Below are 26,735 nucleotides of genomic sequence, written 5' to 3'. Positions count from 1 at the left end.
GTCCTTTGTCCTCATCCCAGAGTCTTGCCTAGCTCCTGATGGCCTTGGAGTTGCATGTCTATCTTTTCTGCCCCATAACCTTAGGATCTGGTCAATACCCATGATTGCGCTCTGCTAACTGGGGGATGCTCCTTTTGAGAGGCTGCAGCAAACTGAGGGGAGAGGTTGGGGTGCAGAGTGGAGGCCCCAGGCATGTGTGTATGGGTATCAGGAGCGGAGAGAGAAGAGAGCGGCAAGGTGATCGGGGTTTTAGGGACAGGCCACGGGCAAAGGTTTGGGAGAGGAGCTCAGAAGAAGTCAGGGCTGAGGCAGTGTTGTCATTTGGTTTTTATCCTGGTCAGCAACCTGGTATCTCCTCCAAGGGAACCTAAAGAGCCTCAGGGCGGGTGGTCACTCATTCATTCCTGAAGCCCTGGTGCCCTAGTGGCGCTTGCCAAACTGGGGACTTGGCCCAATGGCCAGCAGGCAGGGAAGTCCACTTCTGTTCACTCCTGATGAAAGGGGAGCCCAAGGGTGAAGCAGGGTTTTGGAGGCCCTGGGACGGCCCTGCCTGAGGGGAGCACCCTTTCTGGGGAACAGTGAGCAGTCATGGGTCCTTGTGCCTCATCCCTCAGGAGCAAAGCAAGCCGCAGGAATAGACCCCTCACTCTCTCCCAGAGAGGAAGCAAAAGACCTTACTCGTGGGGAGCTGGGGGTGCTACTTTTCTACCTAGGGTGGCCTCTGTGCCACTTCTGAGGGCTCATCTCAGTCGTGGGGTAGTTGTGTTTCCACAGAGCTGGTCGGTGTGGCCTTGCTGCGTTTCTGGGATGCTGGGACTCTGTCCTTAGGTTTGGGGGTGGGCCTGTGTGCCTGGAGGCACCAGCATGGTGGCTCTGAACGGGAGTCTGCAGTGCGAGCAGTGGGCCAATGGCCAGACATTCACAGAAGTACGTCCCATCAGGCATGTGCCATGGTGACATGTTCTCCTGCATCTTCACATTTGCTCTGATTCTCAGGATGTCCTGTGCTCCCCCATCTCTGCTCCCTGGAGGAGGAGAGGTATGTGCAAAGAGAAGGGAACTGGAAACCAGAAGGCCAGGCCGACTTCCTTAGGGGTATGTTGGGCCCAGGTTCCACCTTCTCTGAATCTGGGCCTGGCTCTGAGCATTGAAACCTAGATGTCTACACATGGGGCCACCATATAAGATGGTGGAGGTGCAGGCATTTTATGAACTGGGAGGTTCTGTGCAAACATGAGATCAGGCAAGCAAAAATGGAGCTCAGCTCTCCCCTGGAAGGGTGCAGCCTCCTTTCCCTTCTCTCTGCCAGCCCAGCGTCCCTGGGACGGTGCAAAGCACAGCACCCGTGGTGGGGAAACAGCTTGGCCACACAGGATCCCCGAGGCCAGAGCCAAGTTTCGCACATAAAACGCCCACCTCTGGGAGACCTCTCAGATTTAACCCAGGACGTGCACTGAAGCCTCTCTACCCTGGCCCTTGGCGTGGCCTGCCTCCACCCATAATACAAGATTTTCTAGACCCCGGAGCTTTTTCTTCATACATGTGCATGTAATTTAAACAGTTGCCACACAGAGTCCTGGTTTCTTTATAAACGGTCCCACACATGCGCTCAGAGGAATGGCTGCTGCCCAGACTCCCCTCCGTCTCTTGAAGGGGCCCAGGCCAGCCTCTGCCAGTTCACAGGCAGCCTGCCAGGGAAAGGTGCCCACCTTGACGAGGAAGCATTTTTATGTGTTTAGTCTGTAATTGCTTGACCAGTCTCATCTGACACACCTTGTCTGAGATACCTCCTCCTGACCCATGGAGGGCTTCCTGCTGCCCCCGCCACAACCAGCCCGGGTACACGTGTGGGCACACGGGACCTTTTTGAGATGTTGGCTCTGTGCCCAGCAGGAAATACTTAAGTTGCTACCTCGGAGCTGGCTCTCTGCCGTCTTGCCCAGGGTAAACTGTGCAACACATTTCTTTCATTCCATTTGAAAGGAGAAATTAAATTGAGGAATGAAGTCCAACCCAAACCTGGCGTGCAAATGGTTGACCTTTGTTTTGAATACACTTCATGAGGCTGAAAGCAGATTGTGTGGCCTGCAGCTGCCTGTCTCCATCTTCTCTCTAGCATTTTAAGAAGACTTGAGCAGATGAGCGGCAGGGTGGGGGTGGTGTGAAGTGCAGGCAGTGAGAACTGTGGAGCCACTGTGTGGTCCAGCAGGGGTTCCCCGAGACAGCAAGCAGACAGGTGTTATTGGGGTCAAAGGTTTCATTGGGGCGAAGGAGGCAGGCCCCTTTGACCTGATCCCAAGTACGCTTGTCATCTGTGGGCATATCGCAGAATCTGCCCTCCTCATCTCCACCCTTACCGGCTGGAAGGAGATGATTTCCTTTTTTCAAGGTAGCAAATATACAACAGCCATCTGTGGTGGGTGGGTGAATGTCGCTGGGTGCTCAGGGGATAGAGAGGCCTCTTGCCGGTCCCGGAGGGAAGGGGTCAATGCAGCCTCCTAGGAGAGTGGGTGTCTGAGCTGAGTCCTAACAGATGAGCAGGACTTAGCCAGGGGGAGGGAGAGAGGCCATCCCTGCAGAGGAGCTGACAGAGATGCCTTCAGATACTACAAGACATTTGGAAAGGCCGGGCATTGCCTCTGGGGCAGCAAAAGGGAACGTGATGCTATCAAAGGGCCCCAGCCCAGCTCCTCGCATCTTCTGGGCCACCCTAAGGAGTCTGGACCTTACTCTGAAAGGTAGGATTTAAAGCAGGAGCATAAAGTATTGTGATCAGATTTGTGTTTTCAAATGTCATGAGGGCACTTGGATAGAGAATGGATCAGAAGAGAGAGGCTGGAGGGAGGAAGACTGGTTGAGATAATCTGTGTGGAAGGCATTGAATTGGGCTGGTGGATGTGCAGATGGCAATGGGGGCAGATTTGAGGAGGAACTGGGGCAGAAAACCGCCCTGTCAAATATGGAGATGGAGATGGGGAAAAGGGATGGCTTTCTCTAAGAAAGGGAATTCCTGAGGATGAGCGTCCGGGCAAAAGAATAATGAGTTAATTTAGGGACATACAGTATTTAGGTACCTGTGGAGCAGCCAGGTAAAGGTGTGCTGCAGGCAGTAGGACGGCGGTTGTGGTACTTAGGACGGAGAGAGTCATCGGTAAAGAGGAGACAGCTGAATGACGTTATCCAGGGAGGGTGTGTAGGGTGAGAAAAGAAGAAGAGAAAAGGTGGACTTTCAAGGCTAAGTCAAGAAAGAACAGTCTGCAAAGGAGAGTAAGGAGGAGTAGCAGAGAGGGAGGAGGAAAACTAGGAGGGAGCATGGAGTCACAGGAACCATCAAGAAGTTTCCAGAAAGAGAGAGAGGAGATCAACCACGCCAAATGTGGGAGAAGTCAAGAAAGACAAGGGCGTCAGTGTCCCCTTGGACTGAATCAGCAGATCCTTCAGGACGTTGGTGAGAATGGCTCCCAAGGCGTGGCCAGAGCAAAAGTTACTTCGTAGCAGGTTACAGTGAGAGTAGGAAGAGGAAAAGTGACGAGAGCTAAGTTTAGACAACTCTCTGAAGAAAAGTCTGTGAGGGATGGTCAAAGAGGGGATTCATTTTTATTTTTTATTATGTAACATTGAATAGATTTTTTAAAAAATTGTTGTGGCATTGTGTAGGCTGTGAAGCATAATGACGAAGAGAATGGTGTACCCAGCCCCCAAGGTTAAGACGTCATAGTCAGCTCTGCTTCATGTGGGCCTACAGGTTTAGCTCAGGTCTGCTCCATGTGCCTGGTAGAGGGGACAGTGCCAAGTGAAGGGACAGTTGCTGCCAGGGCCTGAACAACCTCACAAGTATGACATAGGTAGCAGGTTATTGGGATGGGGCCCAGGCTGTAGCTCTGTGGAATTAGAAATTGACAACTAGGTCTGGATGTGCAAAGGCCAGAAAAGGATCGGGCTTGATAGAAATTCAAAAAAAAAAAAAAAAATGGCCTGTCCATCCACTAGCCAATAATTCCAGAATCTCCCACCAGGGCCGAGCTGAACTGGAGGGATGGGAAAATGAGCCAGGAGCTCATTTTGACCTCCAGGCACTCACCCGAGACAGGACATGGTTGGAGAATGGAAGAGTCAAAGAAAAGCAAATGCTGCCTGAACCCTGGCCAGGGCTGGGCATGTGATGTGCAGGGAAGACACCACCCTAACTTGCCCGTCTGTGGCCTCTGCCTCGCTGTGGCCTCTCTGACAGAGACACCCTCTCCTAGGTCTTTACGTCCTTTCTGACCAAGGGTGACGTCAGACCTGGCTGGGCAGGGAGCCAGGCAAGTCCCCACAATTCTGAGGAAAATGCCGTCCTCATGATGCAGAGGGCCCTGGGAGGATCCTGGTTGTCTAAGTCTCCATGACAACACGGAGGGCCTTATGTTCGGATATTCCTGGAAGCCACATGGGTCTGGTTAACAGAGGCCAGGGAGTGCGGTGTCTCTTGTGTCAGCGAAGAAATCCTGACACCTTTTCAGACTTGTATCCTACCTTGAGCTGTGACGGGAAGGCCAGAATCCTGGCCACATTCTCACCTTCTAGTTCTCTGACCTCAGGGGAATCACTGATTCTTAATGCATTCCCTGGTCCCTAAATAGGAGATGACCCATGCCTTTTCAACGCATGGCTCCTATAAGGATCAGTGAGGTTTATGTAAAGAGCCTTGTCCGATATAAAGTGAAGGTACAGACGTGGCTGCTGTCACCCCATCACTGAGGAAAGCGTGGCCTGAGGAGTCCACCGGACCTTGCTTTCAGCCTGGGAATGTCCAGATAAAATCCCAACCATAATTAAAATATGCACATCCAGGCCAGTCAGGGCAGTGTGACACCGCAGAGCAAAAAGCATTGCTTTAAACTGCGACTGGGTTCAAATCCCGTCTGCTACACTTTTGCCATGTGATCCTGGACAGACCATTTATTCCTCGTCTGTGACGTGGGGCTAATGATCCATGTTTTGTGGGCTTGCTGTGCATGAGAAATGAGCTAACGTTTGAAAGCCCTTTATTGCACACAGAGAAGGTGCTTAATAGATGCTGACGGGCGTTGCTGCTCTCCTTGCGTCCTAGCAGGGCCGATGTTTGTCTAAGTCACCCTCTTTTCCACTCTGTGCCAGCAGGTCCGGCCTCTGTTTCCCTGTGAGGAGCCGCCGAGGCCCATCGAGATGTCCCGGCACCACAGCCGCTTCGAAAGAGATTACCGGGTGGGCTGGGACCGGCGCGAGTGGAGTGCCAACGGGACACATGGGACCACCAGCATCTGCAGTGCCACCGCCGGGGCCGCCGGGGCCGGTGGCAGCACAGCCAGCAGCCTCAGTGCCCGGCCCGGCCTCTTGCCACTGCCAGTGGTGCCCTCCCGGCTGCCCACGCCTGCCACGGCCCCTGCTCCCTGCACCACCTGCAGCAGCGAGGCCATCACCAGCCTCGTCGCCAGCTCTGCCTCTGCTGTCACCACCAAGGTAAGACCTAGTGTCCTCTCTGAGCAGAAGCCAGGCAGAGTGGGCCCTGCTTGCCCTGGAGGCCCGGGCCAGTTCTGTAGGCTTACAGCCCGTGTGCTGGACACTGCGTTCTCCTGAGTATCGGTGCCCCCGGAGCCAGGCCAGGCTACTGTTTCAGTTAACATGGTTTTATTTTCCATAATGTTCTTTCTGTGACTAACCTGTTAGGGAGCCAAGCAGGTGCTGAGGCTATTCATTGTCCTGTGCCGTGTTGATTAAATGCTATTTAATGAGTGAAATGACAGTGAAACTCCCACATTGGCAATACAAAATCCCTACATGAGTGAATTTAGACCAGGCAAGTCCCCCTGGGGGCACTGGTGACTCGGGTTTGCAAGACAATACTGACTAGCAGTAAATCATAAATGGTCATAAACCCATCACTTGTTGACCACTGTGCTGAGAATTCTCGCGCCATTGTCTCGTCCAAGCCTCAGACAACCGTGTGAGATGAGTAACTTTTTCATCTCCACCTTACACTTGAGGATACTGAGGCACCCCGAGTGTGTGGGAACTGGTCACGGTGAGCCTGGACCTTCCACGGGGCCCCTGGCCTCGGGCCCCAATAGTCGGACTTGGGGGTGTTAGCTCCAGGCCATTCCCTCTCTTCTGGAGGCAGCTCGAGACTCAGGAATGACAGGAGAAACTGGGCTGCGTTGTTAACCAACAATCGAAATGAAAATGTCACCAAGGCTCTTGCCTGGCTTTGGGCTGAGCTGGTCCCTCTCATGTTACCCAGAGCCCCAGGGCCCATGTCTGGTGGCAAGAAGCCCATTCATTACCATCCTGTCCCCTCTGCCGGCCAAGCAGGGGCTCTACAGGCCACCTTTGCCTGTGCCAGCCATTCAGAGCCCCTCCCAGGAGCCTTCTCCAGGCCAGAGTGTGTGTGTGTGTGTGTGTGTGTGTGTGTGTGTGTGTGTACGCACATGCACGCGCCTAGTCTTTTATTTCCTGCTTTTGTAAAAGTTTCCAGAGAAGTTAAAGGAGGGAGCCCTGGCCCAGCCATTGTGAGGGGCCCGTGGTGTTGGAAAGCCGCGCTCCAGGTGTGCTGTGCCTTTGTCTCTGTGATTTTCACAACTCCCTTTCAGCCTTGCTTCCCATTAATAACTGAGTGCTGCCGGCGCAGAGCCCGGTGCGGCTGAGACAATGGGGCTACTGGAGGCCAGCGCGCATCTTGCCGCAGCGCCTTATTGATTTTATTTTCCTGTTATGAAAACAACACCCCACTGAGGTGGGGAGGGAAGGAATGTTCAATGGGAGGGAAGGGGAGGAAGGATTATTTGGGCACATTGCCCCCAGACTAACCAAACGCATTCCTCCCGTGGGCGCCAGCCCCCAGAACTGTGCCGATGCAGTGACCTCTGCCCAGTGGAGCCAGCCGGCTGCCATGCCGGCCACATCTGGCAACCATTTGGCAAGGCCAGCTGTTGGCCATCTGGAAAATGGCAGCTTCTAGAGCTGACTGCTGGGGGCTCCACGTGGGGAGAGAAAAGCTGGAGCTGGGAGCCCACTTGATGGTTTCTGCCCTCTCAAGGATGGGGGCATTTTAGAGATGGCGTCAGGCTGTGCCTGGAGCAGGGGCTTGGGCTCTACCAGGCAAGGGAAATGGAGGAGACTCAGCAGCGAGGGCCCGCCCACAGGGCTGCCCTCCCCACACAGCTCCCTGTTGGCTCCGTATTCACCATCCCTGACTGGCCGAGCCCCAAACCACAGCACATGGGAAGAAAGGAACCCAGCCTCAGACAGAAAACAACAGCTGGGAAAGAGCTGAGCTGGGTGGCTGGGCGGGGAGAGGGGGCGAAAGTTCATGCCTGTGAGGACAGCCAGCTCGTTGGCACATTTCCCGCTGTAACCAGCTCCAGCCCAGTTGCATACCTGCAGAGGCTTGTCTGATCAAATCAAGGTGCCTGATGAGGCCCTGGAATCTTCGGGGTGCTCAGGAGAATGGGGTGTGCAGGGGACAGTGAGGACCGCAGCCAGCAGTGGCTTCTGTCCAGGGGACTTTTACTGAGTCTGAGCCGTGGTGCCTTTCTACCATTCTGGCCATCCTGCTGCCCCCCGCACACCTGTCCCCCAGTGGCTTTGTCTCACCCCGTGCCAGTACCACATCAGTTGATAGCGGTCTGAACTGAGGAATCTCTGGTCTTTCTGGTCAACAATGAGGAATCTTTACTGGGGGGAGGGGGGCTATGCCCTCAGTAAGGTCATGGGCTGGGATAGAACGAATCTGTGGCCTGGAGATTGGGACCAAATGACCCGAGAATGTCTGTCCCATTGAGATTAATGGCAGAGGCAGCTTAGTCGTGTGGATAAAGGCAGACTTTGCAACCAAACTGCCTGGATTTGAATTCCACTCTATCTCTTGCTAGCTGAGCGACCCTGGGCAAGTTACCTAACCTCTCTGGGCCTCACTTCTGTAAAATGGGAATAGGTAGCAGTAGCTGCCTGCCAGAACTATTGTGAGGGTTGTGATTTAAAACACAGGTAAAGTGCTCAGCACAGAGCTGAGCCTGCCATGTGGTAAGTCCTATATAGGTGCCGTTGTCACCGCCATCACCATTCACTGTCACCCAGGTAAGGCCTGTGGCGACAAGGCCATGCCACTGTAAAGAAAGGTGATCATTTCTAGCCTCACCAAGAGGACAAGATAAGCCTTCAGATAAGAAACAGGAGCCAGGCCCCAAGCAGTTGGGGAAATGAAATTGTGTTTCTGAATGGTTGGGGTTCAAGTTGACCTTGTGACATAGAAGCATGACCTGGGCAAGGTGACATGGCAGCAAGAGAGGTTAGAGGGAAGAGGGCACGTAATGGGCCCCACACTGAAACTGAGTCAGCACTACCTGGTAAGCCAGATGATTGAGTGAAGGGATTTCAGAGCGTTTTTCAGCCATGCGGCCCTTTCCTCAAAGGAAAGCCCAGTATGTAAATGGGGTGAGACCCCATTCTGGTGGAAGGCAGGGGTATGAGGAGAGAGCTGCGTAGAAGCCAAGGGCTGAGCTGTGTGTTCCTCTGTGTGTGTTCCAGCTGCCCCAGCGTGTGGGAAAGGCTGCTTGAATGTATTGCTCTGGCTTCCTCAGTGAGTGCCGTGCATGGGTCAGAGCAACCTCTGAGGACTCAGAGAAACGTCCCCGAGAAGGTGATTCTCAGGGATAAGTGTCAGTGGTGTCAGTCCTTAGCAGCCCTCCTGGACTCAGCATCAAGTAGGGTGAATGTCACGTGATCTGGGGGCTGTGTGCACCCGACGGTATACCACGCCACCACACCAATGGAGAGACAGCCTCTCTCCCGTCATGCCGTGGCCTGGTCACCAGCTCATTCCCACTGCTGAGCTGCTTCTGCCACGCCACGCCACGGGGATGGTCCCAGGTTCCCAGAGCCCAAGAGGAACAGAGCAATCATGCCCTCCAGCCCTTCTATTGTGAGGTCAGAAGAGTGAGGCCCAGAGAAAAGAAGACTTGCGGAGGTCACCTAGCCAGTGAGAAACAGTGAGCCTGCACTGGCTCCTTCCCCACCCCAGGCTGCCTTGCATTCTATTTCATTCACCATGGTAACCATGATTGCAGTGTTATGGCAACTTTTCCCATCCTCTCATCCACCTAGCTGACAGCAAATACCGACTTTCAGCAAGAAAATGGGCATGTAGCAGGTCCTCGAATAACTTGTTCGACATTATAACACTGATAAGAAAAAAATCTATGGCTGGCCAGGGCCACTGTCTATGTGGAGTTCGCACATTCTCCCCATGTCTGTGGGTTTTCTCTGGGGACTCCAGTTTCCTCCCACATCCCAAAGATGTGCACCTGAGGTGAATTGGCGTATTTTAACTGTCCCCGTGTAGATGTGGGTATGAGTATGCCCTGCGATGGATGGGTGTCCTGTCCGGGGTGGGGGTCACACCCTGTGCCCTGAGATGGCGGGAGAAGCTCCAACCACCCTGGACCCTGGACTGGAATAAGTGAGTTGGAAAGAATTCTTTTACTTGTTTTTCATTCATCTTTCTTAAATGTATGTGTAGCTCACATTTATTTGAATGTTTAATATTAGAAGTGTTTTGGGTCTTTATTTAGAAGTTTGGTGATGTTTTTGTGTCCAGAAAATGCCTTAGGAATTTAACTCTTGTTTCTATCAATTAGCCTATCGTAACACTGGTTTCGTTACACATCATTTCGCGTAAAGTCGCAATTTCTAAGAACCTATCAGTGACGTCAAGTGAGGACTTACTGTATTTACCTCTTGTGTAATAGGTGGGAAAATTTAGGTCAAAGATTATGTCGACTCTGTACTGCACAGCTGTGAGCATTTCAAATTCTCTAGTCAGCCAGAACGGGTTTGAATCTTACCTCTGTCACTTAGGAGCTGAGTATGTCTCTGCGTCTCAGTTACGTTGTCTAAAAAATGGGAATGACAATAGCATCTTCCCCATGGAGACGTTGTGAGGATTGGGTTAAATTAATCGGTGCGGAAAAGCTTACAACAGGACAAGCCACTTGTTAAGCATTCAATAAAAGTTAAAAAGTTAAATCAGACATCGGGTTGGATCAAGTATCCATACATTTGGGGAGCACAAGTTCCCCTGGTGGCTGCTGCTGGAGGGCTGAAGTGAGCGCAGTGGGCTGTCCCCTCCCCTGACTGATGTGGCCCGAGGCAAAGCCCAGAGCTGGGACAGTGCCAGTCCCTGGCCAACCACTGGCACTGGGCTCCAGGCCGTCAAGTTCCTGGGGGGTGGCGGTTGGTGCTGAGAAGCGAAAACGTGCACCAGACCTGTTTGTAGGATGGAAAGGAAGCCGCGCTGCCCCGCAGTTGCTGCATGAAATTTAAATTATTCTCAGCAAACCTACTTGACAGATGAAACGGAAAAGGGACAGCTTCATAAAATGCAATTTTGTTCTTGAAAGAATGGACTTTGCAGAATCCTTGCTGATGTCTGTGAAATGTTTTAGGGGCTTTTTTTTTTTTTCCTTGTGGTCAGGAGCACTCATGCTGAAACATTCCCATCATTCCTGGGAGCGAAGCCCTGGAAAATAAATCTGGGCTGGGAAGAGAGAAACTTCGCCTATGTCAGAGGCCTGAGGAAAACCAAAAGAGGCCATGAAATCTGCAGGCTCCATTCTCAAAGCACTAAACACCCAGAGTTTTGACATTTATAAGCATTTGGGGCTTTCAGGATGGATATTTGTCATCATAGAGATGACCCAGGAGACCATGTCCTCTGCATGCACCCTAAATTCCCTGAAGAAGTGCTCCTTTTCGGAGAGTTGGGCTGGGATTTCTATGGAGAGTCATGTGAATGTATGTAAGCCTCCTCCTCTCATGTGGTTCTGGGAGTCCGTGAATGGATAAAGGAACTTTTGCACAGAGTGAGAATCAGACCCACCCCCCCACCTTTCCTCTTTTATTCACGTGGAAAATCAAAGACTGCTGAATGGGCTTGGTTGGGAGAATCACTCAGGCCCTTTCTGTGGTGAATTTACAGATTGTGCATGATTTTCTCCCAAAGACTGTTTCTTCTTCCATATGTGAGAATTTGTGAGTTCCCTTGTGATAAATTATCAGGCACTGGTAATACATTGTGAGACAACTTACGAATGTTTGTCCTGAGCTAATGGCTTTGCCCGCACTTTAAGCAGCAGCCACAATTAGGACTGTACCTTCATTGACTTAAAACCCATCTGTCAGTCACAAAAGTGTTGGAAAATGTCATGACTTCCAAAGTACCCAGTTCAAAGCCTACAGCTTAAGGCGGGTAGACCTGCGTGGCTCCGTCTTAAATTTCTGATTCAGGAGGCAATAAAAGGGGAAAAGAGATTATGCATTTTCCTACATTTGTGAATAATGAGCCATCATCTAGATTCCAATGTATAAGTTAGCTTTTGCTGTATAACAAGCCTCCCAAAACTTTGTGGCTAAAAACCATCCCAGCTCTGTGGGTCAGCTGTCAGCTCTGGCCTGGGCTGGCTTGGTTGACCTCTGCTGGGCTTTCCCATTGTTGTGTGGTCAGCTTCTGGTTGGCTGGTGGCTAGTGGCTGATCTAGGGTGGCCTCACTCATATCTGTGCTTAGCAGACTGTCGGCCAAGGCATTTCAGTTCTCTCTGCATTGTGTCATCCGCCATCCGCCTAGCTCAGGCTCACTCACATGGTGGTCTCAGGTTTCCAAGAGCAGCAAGAGGGCAAGGCTAGAGCTCAAGTGCTTTCCTGATGCCTGCTTGAACCCCATTGGCCAAAGCAGTCACATGGCCAAGCCAGTTTCAAGGAGTGGCCAAATAGACCCTGCTTCCTGATAGAAGGTGCTACAACTCCACATTGCAAAGGGGCAGGTGTAGAAGGATGGGACGTATTATTTGTGGTCATTTTGCCAACATACACCCAGTGTTTCTAGCATATATGCTTAAACACAGTTATTCGCCTCTAGCTCCCAGTCAAGGCTCGCATGCCTCAGACAGAAAGGGTAGGATCAGTCTGTTACTCTCCTTTTCATGGCCTGATGTAAGAGATCTGGGACATGCAGAACCTATACACATCTGGGTTACACACATCTTATCCACACCAAGAGCTGCCTAGTGAGGTCTGAAAGAAGGCACCCAGCAAGGATTGTGTTGCCATGGAGAAGGCAACGCCGCTGACCCCCAGGGAACCTCACGGGGTGCCTTTTGCTTGACAGTCCACCACTGGCCACTTCTGGGCCTCCAGTCCTGAAGGTTCCAACACGTGACCCTGTCACTGCCATAGAGTTGGTGGGACTGAAACACTTCTATTCCCAAAACATTCACAAGGACAGATGCTGTACACCTGAATCAGAATAAATAATCCACCCCCAGGAGACCACCTTCATGGATTTGACCAGTGAATTTCTCCCTGTGCAAATCTACATGGGAAAATGAATTCTGAACAGATGTTTCGATGAGTCTGAAATCAGGAAGGGGAGCCAGTTACGTGGTGCAAATGCTCAGTAGCCCAAGGTCAGACAGCCTGATGGCGCTTTCTCCCAAACAGACTAAATTCCATGCAATTCCCAAAAAGCCCTTGGAAAGGCCTATTCTTAAATTAGTATTTCTGCAAACAGCATCATTCAAGATGAACATATATCTACTTCTTATTCAGTTGTAATGGTTTTCCCTGTTTCATTTAATTATTCATGTTGCAATTAAACAATTTTTTTCATTACAAAAGGACAGTATTTTAGCGACATCATGGGTTAAACAGGCTTTGGAGGACTAGCCTGCAAATCTCATCACCATTTATAACACTGTTTTTTATAGGGAAAGTATGTTCCAAAATCTAAACAACCAAATTACAACTGAACTTTCAGAACGCAGCCCGTTTGTTAACTGGGAACTGTCTGTAATGCTAAAAATAACTCGGGGAAATAAACATAAAAAGGACAGCTTCATGCCCCTTGATATCATCTTTTCCCATCAGCATCTACAGATTTAGTTTCATTTCGGGGAGGAAATTTTCCTCCAAACACAGACTGACCCTGTCCCTGTTTTACTCACTTTCATGACACAGGCAGCTGAATTGGCATGAATCCTCCCAAAGCGTAGTGCCCCCAAGCAAAGTCACTGTGAAGTTCCTGCAGAGCTCAGCTGATGTAACGTAGCTGATTATCCATCACCTTCAACAACACTCTATTCACTGCCCTAAAATGAAGGCTTAGGAGACCTCTGTGAGCTCCTCTGGCTGCAGTCTTAACTAGTCGCAAGATATTCATGTGCGCCGTGAATTTGCCCCTGTAGAATCCATAGGCAGGAAACCTCGTTTTCCTCTGTTAAATCAAGAGCCCTGATTGCTCAGCAGAGCTTCAATGTGCATCTGGAGACACCTGGCACACACCTTTCCTACTGATCAGGGTAGACGTCCTGCCTTCCCAGCCTCCCTCCTCCTGCTTCCTAGACGAGATGGGTGAAAGCTATGGACCCTCTGGCACCACGAAAGGAATCCTTGGAGCTGGAGGTAGAATAAGGTGCAGGCCCATCACAAAAGGCCAGTCATCAGCACCTCCCTCCCTTGACTTAAACACTTGGCTGCTGGATGCCAATCTCTTAAGGAAAACACTTATATCTCCACACAGGCCCTTCCTTGCTAGACCTGCTCCTGAGGCCCAGGTGTCGCCATTAAGCTTGCTATCCTCTCTCCCCTCCTCTCCAGCCCCTGCCCTCTCTTGTCCCTAGAGTGCCACAAGGGCTTCGCTGTTGGGTTGCCAGCGTGGAAGGAGTCACTCACATTCCACATCCTCCGGTGTTGTTCCCACCTGGAGGTGCAGAATCAGAGCTCACCATACTCCCCTTGGCGAAGACATTCTGGGTGAGGACAGTGGGGGAAAGTTGGGAGTATCCCAGTCACTCATCCTTTCAGATTTGGCTTTTTTTTTTAATTTATTGGGGTGACAATTGTTGGTGAAATCACATAGATTTCAGATGGTACAATTCTGTATTACATCATCTATAAATCCCATTGTGTGTTCACCACCCAGAGTCAGTTCTCCTTCCATCACCATATATTTCATCCCCTTTACCCTCATCACCCACCCCCACACCCCTTACCCTCTGGTAACCACTAAACTATTGTCTGTGTCTATAAGTTTTTGTTTCTCATTTGTTTGTCTTGTTCTTTTGTTGTTTTTGGTTTATATACCACATATCAGTGAAATCATAGGGTTCTCTGCTTTTTCTGTCTGACTTATTTCACTTATTTGGCTTCTTTAATTTAGAAACATGGACTTGAATGACTGACAGACCCATAGGCCCAGCTTCATGGATGGTCAGACCCATCAGGAGCTTCCTGAGTTGGTTCTGTTTCTGGTTGGCTATGATGTGCAGGCTAGGCTCTGCCTCCCAAACTGAAGGCTCCTCTTCCTAGTCGGGAGTGGATTTGCCCAACTCACCTGATTCCCTGGCCAGCCCTGGACCACAGCTGTGACTCCTCTGTGATCATCTCTGTGGTTTCAGAACAGCATCTGCCTTGAGGTTACCCTGGGGAAGCTTCTCTGGCAGGACAGAGACCCTCTGAGCACAGGATAGCCCTTTTCCAGATTAAAAAGAAACCCAACTTAGGGCCAGACTGGCATCGACAGGACACAGGTCCTTGACCTACTACTTAAAGAATTCCTTCATCAGTCAGAAGTGGCCCTAAGGCAGGCAGGCTGAGGGGTAGGAAGCAGGAAGAGGAAGGTGCAGTGGCACGCCTGCAGGCGCGTCCCTTAGCTCACTGTGGGAGCGCAGAAGGGAGAGACCCACGCAGGGCCCACACAGCGACCTTCGGGGTCTGGAATAGGTATTGCTGGCTGTCGGCCCAACGTCCATCTTCTCTCCCTCTTCCTTCCTCACAGATCCTGTTCTGCTCAGGTGTCCACCACCTCCCATGCTTTGGGGGAAATGAACCCTAGATCCCACTGGGACTGGGACGAGTCTAAGCCAGGCCTAGCAAACCCCTTCCCCGTCATTGGTTTAGGAAGGGACATGTGACCCAATCCTGGCCAATGGAACATGAGAGTAATCCTGCCTGGGGAGGGGGCTGGGGGCTTTGGGGAAAGGTTTTGTTCTAAAGAAGAGTCACAAGAAAAAAGTAATCCTTCTTCCTCGGGACACTGTCGTGTCTGGACATGATGCCTTGAACTGCGATAGCCATCATGTAACAAGCCTGAGGATGAAGCCAACACACAAGGACTAGGCAACACAAGAGAATTCCAGAAATATGGAACCAGAGCCCTAATGCTGCATCCCTGCCTGCCCCTGGGCTTTGTTACATGAGCTAATATATTTCCTAGTTGTGTAAAAATAAGTAAACCAAACAGCTGCCTCCGTTGATGCTGGGCTCCCAAGTGACATTGTGGATGCCTGCTTCCATTTTCCAGACCTCACCTGGCCCACAGGCTTGCTAAAACTAGCTTCAGTGACCTTTGTGCTTATCCTCTCCCTATTAGTCACTCATTCGCAGCAATTGCTACTGTGTACAGGGGTGCTGCCATCTGCTTCCCTGAATGCCAACACCAGAATGTAGCTTACTGCCACCGCACGCCTGTGTCTCTATGGAGCTGTGTGTCTGTCTGAGGGAAATCCACCAACATACTGTGTGCCTGAACCACTTGAGAGCCTCACCCCTACCTCCCACTTCATCCACAGTTCCCCAAACATAAAAGGAGTTCTCATGCCCTGGGGCCTTTGCACTTACCATTCTTGTCTGCCCAGAAAAACTCCTATCAATCCACAAACGTTACCACTTCTGTGGTGTAAAAAAAGATATTATTTCTCTTGTTCCCATAAAACATTTGTTTACATCCCCTCGTCATACCTATAATATATGGTACTTACCCATTTATTCGTTTGTCTCCTTACTAGACAGTGAACTCCATAGGAATAAGATACATGTGATGCCCATATATAGAGGTCCTCAATAAGCGTTTGAGGACAGAATGGATGAATTCATGCCTATGAGTATTTATTCATGTATTTAGCCCTATAAATGGGGTAGAGAGGATGAATGCTTTTGACATCATCTCTACTACATCGTCTCTACTTACGTCTCTATCAGCCTTCAAAATTCCAAGCAAGAGTCAATTCTGTGGGTGCCCCTGAGGAGGAGAATGAAGATGGGACCTGCGTGGTGAGCCGGAGTGAAGCCTCCATGCGCTCGCTGACACGGTCTGTGTTCCGGTGGTGAGCCCACCCTGGCAGTACGGGCTTTAAGTATCCAGGCCTTTGCCGGCCGTCCTGCACTCCCTCCCATCGCTCCAAAACATTTGCATTCACACCCTTTGTTCTCAAATATCAGTATTTCCTTGGGATTTTTCTCTTGTTTGCCTGTACTTCTCAGCAGCCTTTTGCATTTGTGTATTTTATTTAAGGCATTCGCCTAGTAATTTCTTTGTTCCGGGCACTATTCTAAGCATTTTCCCAACATTAACTTTGTAAGTCCTCATCATAGGTGACGATCGTTACCACCACTCAGAGAAGAAAGACTAGCGACTTGCCCAAGACCACTCAGCAGGCCCACGTCAGTCTAACTCCAGGCATCTACCTCTGTGCAGGCCCCACCCAGAGCAATCCTCAGTGAACTTTGTGGGATAAGCAACTGGCTGACCATCTTTCTGTTATGATCTTTCCCCAGTGATACTGGCATCTCCTAGAGAGATGGCTGCAGGCTCCCCACAGAAGCAGTTTTGCTCATCAGTGGTTTGAAACAACCACAAATGTCAGGACCACAGTGCGGGTCGAGTTCCGTGGTCCAGCCCCATACCTCCTAGGTGCCCAGGCGCAGTTTTATGCATTTTCTCTCTGATCAGCTGACCTTTTCTGTTTCACAGACAAGTCACGTGGGTACCATAGACTCTGCATTGAGCTTTGAGGTCGCAGCCTCTCTTTCTCAGGGTTTCTTATTTTGGTCCAGGATGTAGTACGTGGCTGGTGTTCACTTTAGCAGCTGCTGTCAGACTGCTTTGGCCTGTTCCATTGCTGAAGGGCAGTCTAGGCCATCATAACTGCCCACAGGTATTGCCAGGTGGGCGTGGAGCAATACCCAAGCTCTAGGAGACTGCTCCCTCTTGGTGGTCTGTCAGTCGTTCTGTTAGATTTAACCCTGGGCTGAGGAGTATACGTACCTTAGAATCACGGGCTGTCCCTTAATGTCGGAACAAGGTTAGAGCAGCCATGATTGCCGCTGCCTTCTCTGTAAGCTCAGCATTTCTTGGGGAACAGAGAGAAGGAAAAGCTTCCTGTTCGTTATGGATTTTGTGTCCACACCCCTCCTTAGTAGGGAGCAGTCCTCCCTGGAATGCGGGAAACGTCATCTTTGAGGAGGCTGCCTCAGGTGAGAAAAAAGCCCTAGGCTAGGGACAGGAGATGGGGTTCAAGGCCCATGACCACATTCGCTGGCTGAGTGACCTCACGTCAGGACACTTCATCTCTCTGAGACTCAGTTTCCTGACGTGTGAGCTGGATACAGCAATGCCCACTTCCCTGGGTTGTTATGAGGTCCATGTGAAATAGCAAGGCAAAGAACCCATGAAAAAAATAAATGCCCTGGTGCCTAGAGATGGAAAGTAGTAGATTAGAGAGTAGAGGTCACCAGAATGCTGGAGTGGAGTGGTTATTGTTTAATAGGTACAGAGTTTCTGTTTGGGGCAATGAAAAAGTGTTGGAAGTACATAGCGGTGATGATTTCATGACACTGTGAATGTAATGAAGGTCATTGAATCATACACTTAAAAATGGTGAAAATAGCGACTTTTGTGTCATATATATTCTACCAAAATAAAAAAATATATATTTAAATAAGTAAATGTTCCACCGTCAAAAAAGAGAAAGAAAATATCTGTGTAAATTCAGAGAGAGGTGACGCACCAAGTAATTTCCTTTATTAAGAGAAATGGAAGTGCCAATCACAGTTGGCTACCATGGAGGCCAATCAAATGATGGCACTTAACACAGACCAACATGGGCCTGATTGAAATGTGAAGAACTCAAGGCCTGGGTGGGAGGGCAGCCCAGCCCGCAGGAGGCCGCCTGGGTAATTGTGGGATTGGTGTCACTGAGGAATCCCCATGGTGACTCATGGCAGCCTGACTGTCTTGGGGAAGAACTCAGCTATGCCACTCGCTCCTCTCCTAACTGCAGGAGCCCCTCAGGCTCTGCAGCTGCCCACAGTAGCAAGGTGGGAAGGCCAAACCGTGGGAAGGCCAGGCCTTTGAGAAGGAGGGTCCAGTAGGGTGCTGGAGCCATTGGAGGGTATTTGTGGTCATTTTCTCCAGCACCTCTAGAGCTAGGCCTACGGGGGAAGCCTCTGCTGTGCTGTGCGTAGTGGTGGTTATAAATCTCAGCAGCAGCAAGTGTCTTGCAAGCTAGAGCTGTGGTCCATCCCGGCACGAGTGTGCATATTAACCCTGTGCACTCAGAAGCTATCTTAGGAAGCAACTCAGGTCAGGAGATGTGTCGTTGGGGCTGCTGCCACCATCGTCTTCATCATCATCATCACCGTCGCTAATGTTTATTGAGTGCTGACTATGAACCAGCCAGGGTTCTAAGTGTTTTTGCGCATGTCAACCCCTGCATCCCACAAGGATTGCAGGAGGCCGGTGCTGTGACCGTCCTCGTCATTCCATCACAGTGACGCTATGCCACGTCCAGGCTCGCCTGGCGACCATGGGATCGCCAGCTTTCTGCTCCTCGTGATGCGGCTCTAATGTGGAGACACAGGCCTGCTGTGGGGCGGGGACACCCCGTGCTCTGAAGGCGAGGGTGATCGTGAGAAGACAACCTTGGAGGGAGAAGGAAAGCCCCCTGCTACCACCGCTCACCCCGACTGCACTCAGGGCCTTGCCCACCATCTGCCCAGCACGGGCGCCTCCACCCCAGCCAGGAGCAGACAGACTCACCTCACGCATCAGGAATATGCTGAGGGTCTGATTTTTATTCCCCCACATTATTAGGCTGAGTAGAGGATATTGGACAAAATATATTGTACTCATACTTCATATTAGTGGGAATTCAATAGTGGCAACTTGTCATCTGCTGAGATTAGGAGGGAATATTGTGAATATTGTGTTACAAAGGCATTAAAAAGGCGTTATGAATTAGGTTCTGCTGCACCACATCGTGTTCCTTGTAAATAATTGAAGAAGAAACTGGTGCTCAGAATTTGGGATTATCCATTTTTGAGACCCAGCAGTTCCCTCACCAGGCTGATGGGGCCCCCATTGATCTAACGGCTCTCATGGCGGTGGGGAAAGTCTGCACCTGCAAGTCCAAATGCTCTGTAAAATGAGAATTACACTTCCAGAAAGACCTTTCCTCCCAGCAGAAATTAGTAACTGCCACCTTCAATAGGAGAGTGGGTTTTTCTTGCAAAATCCTCCGAGTCCACATATCTATGTCCCTGGAATTCTGGCTCCACGGCCGGGGCCCAGGTGGGCTCTGGGGCGTCACTAAGTCAGCAGTAGCCTGCCCAATCACTCACGCCCGCCGCTGGCTCCTTCGGAGGCAAAGACCTGAGCACCAGTGCAGCCGTGCTCAGGCAGCTGGTCAGCCAGCGGCAGTTTCAACCCCGCGGGAACGAGTCCCGCCCGCCAACACCCAACTCCAGTGGGCTTTTCGGTCCTGCTCTGCCACCCTGAAGGATCCATCATGTGCTTGCTGTGCCACCTCTTAGCGCAGACCCTTGGGGCTTCCTGGCTGGGACCAGGTTCCATCTTTTGTTATCAAAGCTAATAGAACTTGCTTGGCTCAGAGCAGAGGAATGGCTGCCTCCAAGGAAATTTGAAAGGAGGGTAGGGGAAGAAGCTCTGAGTCTTTGCCCCACATGCAGAGCTGCACAGAGCAGGTGGATGTTCGTCCTGTGTCCTGGCTTTGACTATTCAAAGTCCCTCTGTCGCTGACCCTGCCCCATCTAGGGACTCTGGGGGCTGAAGAAATTTTCCACTGCTAACTCTGTAGTCAGTGCTGAAGCTGTGGGTCATTGGCAAATCAGTGACTCCCTGTGTCATTAGAGGTGTTGTTCCAGGATTTCAAATTTGACCTCTGTTAGCTGGCGTGGCTAGGGGTGACTGGAGAAAGGAGAAGGCGCTGTCATTTCAGAGCAAGTAAGGAGGTTTTTTACATGGTTTTTTAAAAGGTTTTTTACATGGAGGGTGAAATGATCAGTTGGTTAGCCAACCACACTAATCAACCCTGGTTGGGGCACGCCAGACATGTAAGTGCTTAACACAGCTGTCTGCCAGCACAGTGATGGGGTTAGGAGCACAGACTCCATATTCGGGCTTCTCAGTGCAAAGCCTGACTCTTCTGCTTCCTAGCTGTGTGACCTTTAGCAAATTACTTACCCTCTCAGAGCCTGGTTTCTTCTTCTATAAAATGGAATCATAATACCATCTATTTGACAGAGGTGTGGGGTAGAGGACAAAATGCGTTAATAATGCAAATGTCTACACCAGTGTCTGGAGTCTAGTACACACTCCATAGGCGGGATCTGTTATTATTATTACGCTGGCCTTCAGTGGGTGGCCTTCCCCCTCTATTCATCTCTCCCTCTAGGATGTGGGTCCTTGAGACAAAAGATCCTGTCTTCTTAGGTTTCAAATTGCTCGCGCCTCACACCTGCCTGCTATGTGCTCAGTAAATATGTGTTGAGCTATCAAAGTGAATTGTGGGTAGAAGAAGGTGTAGTCATGGAAATTCACTTGCTTCACTAAAAAAAAATAGCTGTGCCCTTTTGAAAATCATATTCCACTTGTCTATGGTCTTATATTCTCACTTCAGAGAAGCTCCGTGACTGCCTCTCGTTCTTCATGTGGCATCTCAGTGACAGCAATCAATAGCCTACAAAATACATTAAATACAAGTTTGAAATGCACGGAACTCCTCACTGATTCAAAGGATTCCAAAGTAAGGCATTTTACAAAGCAATTACTGTGCTTTCATGACGAAAAATCATCTGTATTTGATGATCTCAAATCCAGAACCGTGTTCTGAGTGGTCCCAGGCTCCAACCCACCTTCTGTCTGTTGGCGGTTGTGGTGATAGCTATGTTTTTTGTTGTTTTCTTTTGTTTTGTGTTTTAAACCACTTATGGAGGCCCGGGCACCGTGCCATGAGCTTTACGTATTTTTGTCTCAGTTCTTATAACACCATGTGGTAAGTCAACAATTACCCCCGTTTTACACATGAGGAAACTGAGTTTCAGAGCCGGGGGAGCATGCTTAGTGCTCTGGCTTCTAAGTGGTAGAAGAAGGATTTGAACTCAGCCCTTTCTTACCTCAAAGCCCATGCTTCTGACTCCTCATTCTTTTCCCTGGATGTCTGCCCTCAGATATCTTCCAGGAGCCTCAAATATCAAATGCCCAGAATTAAACTCCATACCCTCAGCCTCAGACCTGCTCCTCCCCTGTGTGCAAGCCCCTGGGACTGTCCCCATCCATCACCATCCTCATCACTGCCCGTCAGGTTCACCTGCAGATGTTTCTCAAGTCTGTCCATTTCCCTCCATTTCTACTTCCACTGCCATACTCCAGGCCTCCATCAAATTTCACAAATTTCACAGATTTCACCTCTCTGCCCACATCCTGCCATCCATTCTCCCCACCACTGCAAATCTGATCTTGTCACACTTCTGCTTTGAAAAAAAAAACAAAATGCAATTACTCCAAAGTCGCCCTGAAGATAAAGTTGGCTTAGGGCCTTTGGGGACCCACCTCCTCTCACCTCACCAAGCCTTGTCTCTCATCTCCGCACTTCCACCCCCCTTGTGTCCCACATTTCAGCCAAATGTCAGCTGCAGGCCCCCGCTCTAATGGCTGTGAGTCTGGCGCCGTGCAAGGCAGAGCATGAATGGGAAAGAACACAGGCCTTAAGGACGGTCAGACTGGGGCTCAGTCACTGGTAAAGTGCTTACCCCTTCTGTGGCCTATCTTCTTCATCTGTAAAGCAGGGAAAACAACAATATTAAGTTACAGGACCCGTGTATGAATCAGGGAAATTCCAGGTAAAAAAACCTAGCCCATCACTGGGCAAACAACAAGTGCTCTGTAAATGCTGGGAACGGTGATGACAGTATGTGAAATAGGAGTTTTGTTTTCAAGATAAATTTCTGGGAGCTAATATTTTAAGGACATGGACTCTCATCTGAGGAAACACAAACTGTGAGCATTTAATCCATGATGTCTTGCTGTTTTTACCCTGTGTTCCTCTGAGGGAGTCCACACCTCTTGCCTCCCCGCACTCCTTGAGTGAAACTCTGTCTGGCCTGTTAGTGTACGGGGTTGGCCCTTTCCTTCCAGACCCCATCACCCCACCTGCCTGGGATTTTGCACGTCACCTGGATTCTCTCTCATTTATTCATTCAGCAAATGTGCACACTTTGTTTACTGAGCAGGTTCTTATGGGCCAGCCGGTTCTGTAAGGGCAGCTTCCCTAGTGGAGAATAACCCCAGTGCCCGCCCATTCTGGGGCAGAAGGTTTGTGGCGCGGACTCACCAGCAGTAACAGCTGAGAGACCTTATGCTGCAGCCACACACACCTTGCTCGGCTCTGTGAGGACCCAGAATCACTGTGTGTTGAAGCACTAGTGTTTGCCTTTGAAAACCTCTCCGAGGACACCGTCGCTCAGTAGGCAGGTTGCGTTCTGATGACCTTACGGGTAGCCTGTCCCCCGGCCCTCCCCATCGGAGTCTGAGCCTCTGGCTGCTGCTCCAGCCTTGTTTCCCTCATGTGCCACGCGAATCGAGGAACCAGAGGCCTCGCTCAGAGGTAGCACCACTGCCTCCAGGCTCCCACCTCGCAGTGCCGCCCAGCTCCGGTAGTTTGCACATCAGGCGAGACCACAAGACGAGGAAGAAAAATCTTTTTAGACGGGAAAAATAGGGCTGCTGCTGTTTTATGGCGGTGTGGTTTATGGTTTTCAAACATTTTAATTAGTTTCATTTTTTAATATAAATGCACCCTGATGTTTTGTGCAGGAAGGGCACAGTTCTTAAAAAGCTCAGAAATAAAGTAGGAAAATGACAGATTGGCTATTAAAACATCACACTCAGATGTGTTATTATTATTATTGTTATTTAACATTTCTAGGCGCCAACACTGAGCCAGGAGTGGTGGTGGAGGGTGGGGAGTGAGAAGGCCCAAAGGTGCCTACCAGTCGGGGTGGTGGTGTTGGAGGCTCTTGGAGAATTGGCAGTTGCTTCCTCAGCTGCCTGAGGTTGCCCTGCCCCACAGGGAACTTCCCAGGATGCCAGTCAGCCATCCATCCGCTTTGTGGCTGAGAACACAACTGGGGTCTAGGCTTTGTGCCCCAACCCTGTCCTGTGGTCACTGTGATGCTGCTAAAATTTCCCAGCCACCGCCACCCAACCAGGTGGGAATTAGAGTGATATTTTAGGATGGGCCTCCTCCAAAGAAACCTATGTCTTCTTTAAAACATTTGAATCAGTGAGAAAGCAGCATCAAATAGACAGGACTTTACTTTCAGGGCACCCTCCATGTAGTGGTTAGAGCAGTGGCTCCCAAGTTATATATCCACCCAGAACCTCTGAATGTGTCCTTGTTAGGAAATAGGGTCTTTGCAGACGTAATCTCCAGATGAGATCATTCTGGATCAGAGTGGGCCCCAAATCTAGTGATGAGTATCCTTTTAAGAGAGAGAGAGATTTGACACCCAGACAAGCAGAGAAGACGGCCATGTGAAGATGGAGGCGGACATTGGAGGGATGCCTCCACAAACCAACGAAGGCCTGGAACCACCAGAAGCTGGAAGAGATCAAAGTGTTCTCCCTTCGAGCCTCCAGAGAGCGTGGCCTGCCGACACTTTGATTTTGGACGTTGGGCCTCCAGAACTGAGGGAGAACCACTTCCTGTCATTTAAGCCCCCAGGTGGTGGTGATTTGTTGTGGCCACCCTAGGAAACGACTACACTCCACGAAAGGCTCTCTTCCCAGTATCCCCTTCCACGAGACCCACCTAGTGGTGCTGGTGTTTTGCAAAGAAGGCTGCTCCTCCTATCCACTGTGTCCAAATGAAACACCATCACACCTTTTTCCTCCATGTCATAAAATGTTTCCACAAGCTTTCTAGTGACCCCCTGCCTGCTTCCTGTAACATATGGGCTCCAGTTTGGAGAACGTCCAAAGGGCAATGAAAGCAAGATGCTCCAGGCCTGCAACGTCCCTCTCACAACCTACGGCACTGTCCCTCAGAACGTGAAGGCACCTGGTGCGTCATTTATACGTGCTGGTATCTACAAAGAAATAGGGGTTTATGCGTGCGGGGTAAGACTTTCCCTGTGGCCGCCATGAAAAGGGAGCCTCTGTCAGGTCTCTTATTCAGCTGGAGTAAGAAAATGGGAATGGACAGGCTCCGCTGGTTCTTCCTCTGGCAGACGTCTCTTGATCAAACTCAGAAAGCCATCAAGGAAATTCTTTAAATCAAAAAGCCACACAAGCCAAATAAAAGCTCCAAGCACTCACGGCTCCTCGCCTCTCCCTGATTTTAATTCAGAAGGAAATTCTCTTTGCTGCCGTCTCAACTCCTCTTTATCTCATTGTTATTGAAAGGAGAAAAATTTGCTGGAGCTATGGTCTCGGCCACTCCGCGTCTTCGGAGGTCATACTTTGTGTTATCGCTAACAGATCATTTTACAGAGTTACAAGACAGTGTTGGTCCCAGTGACCCAGGTGGGCCCGCCTCAGGCAGAAGGCCTCTCTCAATCCACACACCCACTTCCACGACACTGTCCCCAAACATGAGCCAAGCTCTACGGGCCTATTTCAGGGGACAAATCCCCAGGCAGGCTCCAGTCAGTCTGGAGGGTCTGAGCCATGTCTTTTCCCATCTCTCCCTGTGAGTCTGGGTATGAAATTAGACTGCAGCCCAATTGTTCACCCAGCTGTTGCTGGCAGCCCATAGTCCATCCTGGGGCAGGCGTCAGTGCTGCTCAAAGGTTATTTATTCTTCAGCCATCAGGGATTGGTTAGGAAGCAGAGTTGTGTACCACGCTCCTGGAGAAAGGCCCCCGCCTCCCAGATTTGCCCTCTGGGGATTAGAATGGCAGAAACTCTGGGAGCAGAGTCCATGTTTGGGAAGTATTGACTCTGCCCAGTGATGTTCACACTGGTACCTTACATTTTGGAAGTGACTTAATGACTTGGGTTTAATTTCTTCGGAGGAACATATGAACCATGTGAGCGAATGATATCCTCCAAGCCTTTGGTGACACTGAGACCCCCAAGCTGGCAGTGCTGGAGTCCTCAGGCATGGAGACTGCAGGATGACCGTAAGGGACAGAGAAGTCAAGGGCAACACCCTTTGGTGTTGAAAGTCACACTCTACCTCAAACAAACAGGTTACGGGGAAGACTCAGACCGAGGTACCTACCAGACCCCATAGTAGAAACTGCCGTCAGTGGGTACGGATGTGCAGAGGGACGCTGAGGGTCCCTCAGAAAGACCAAAAGAATGAATGGGTTGGTTCCATTGGCCAAGTTTGTAAGAGACTGCTCCAAAAAAAACGGCTCCTTTAAAGATCACAGCGGCCCTCGCAAGCGCTGAGCAACATGGCAGCTGAAGTCGGTATAAGAAAGGAGATGGATTACAGGAGGTGGAATCTGTTACTGAAAGATTCTTGGAGTCTAGCAGCAGTAGCTCAGCTCACTGCTAACTGGGAGATTTATGTGACAAGATTATCGATGGTATTAAGCACATTTAGAAGACAGGATTATACCTACTTCTGGGTCAGTTCTGTGCCATCAGGCCCCGGTCTGGCCAGCGTGTTAACAGATGGACTGCCAGCTCCACAAACATGAAGCTTAGTATTTGCACAGTCATGGGAAGGGGGGAGATTCAGGTGATGAGCTCAATGCTGAGTGGCTAAGTTCAAATCCAAGGAAAGGATCTGGCTTGCGGTCTCTGCAACTTGAAGGAAAGCTCCACTTCCACCTTCTCCCTTTCTCCTTCCCCCACCACCCTCACCCCTGGGGGAACTCCCCAGTCATTGGCTTGGTGAACCGCCCCCACCAAGAGGAGGTGGGCCACACATAACTGGACGTAGAATGGTGGTGTCGGGAAGCATTAAGGAGTGAGAGAAAGGGGCCTGTGCCGAGGCCACGAGCCACATTCCTCAGAAGTAAACTTCGCAATAGCAATCTCCTCTCAAGACGAGTAGCACTGTGGTTGCTTTGCCACAGGAGAGGGTTTAAAATTAGACTAGGCAAAGCTCCAGAGAACATGCTGTTGGGAGCAGTTCATGGTGGACTTTTCAAAGGGAGGCTGTAAGGTGGCCTGATGGGCTCCTTCCGTCTCTGATTAAGCCCCGCGGCGGGAGGGGAGGGCAGGACTGTGCAGGAGAGCCAGTGGCCAGCCTCTGGGAAAGCTTCACCATCTGAGGGTGCCTCCCCGTCGCAGAGGTTGTCGGTCAGTCCTTGAAGTGGTACATAGAGCTCAAATGGAATGTGATCTCAGAACATGTTACTTTTTTTTAAATTGGGGCAAAATATACAGAAACGTAAAAGTCACCATTTGCAAGGGCACAGTTCAGCGGCATTTCATACATTCAGAAGGTTTTGCAACCATCATTAATTACTCTGCAGTTCCAGAACATTTTCATCAGCCCTAAAGGAAACCCAGGCCCATTCAGCTGCCACCCACCATCCCCTCCCCCACCACACAGCCTTACTTTTTGTAAGTATAACAGAATGGACTCATGGAACGTCCCCTTGGCGGAGGTGGGAGGAGGGAAGAGGG

The 26,735-nt window shown here is 50.4% G+C and overlaps 1 protein-coding gene across 5 annotated transcripts in view; it reads left to right on the top strand.

Annotated features, from left to right (window-relative positions):
• Positions 1–26,735, top strand: part of KLHL29 (kelch like family member 29) — a 292,525-nt gene that overhangs the window by 149,785 nt on the left and 116,005 nt on the right. For 4 of the 5 annotated variants that reach the window (XM_081069766.1, XM_081069765.1, XM_081069763.1 and 1 more), the window contains one exon: positions 5,143–5,481. In XM_081069766.1, the coding sequence (XP_080925892.1) occupies positions 5,188–5,481 (294 nt within the window). In that variant the 5' untranslated portion in view covers positions 5,143–5,187. Of the gene's footprint in view, positions 1–5,139; positions 5,482–26,735 lie in introns of all 5 variants that reach the window. The other variant, XM_081069762.1, reaches the window with a different exon arrangement.

This window comes from Rhinolophus hipposideros (genome assembly GCF_964194185.1).
Source record: "Rhinolophus hipposideros genome assembly, chromosome: 12".
Lineage (NCBI taxonomy): Eukaryota > Metazoa > Chordata > Mammalia > Chiroptera > Rhinolophidae > Rhinolophus > Rhinolophus hipposideros.
This window is presented reverse-complemented; position numbering and strand designations above follow the sequence as displayed.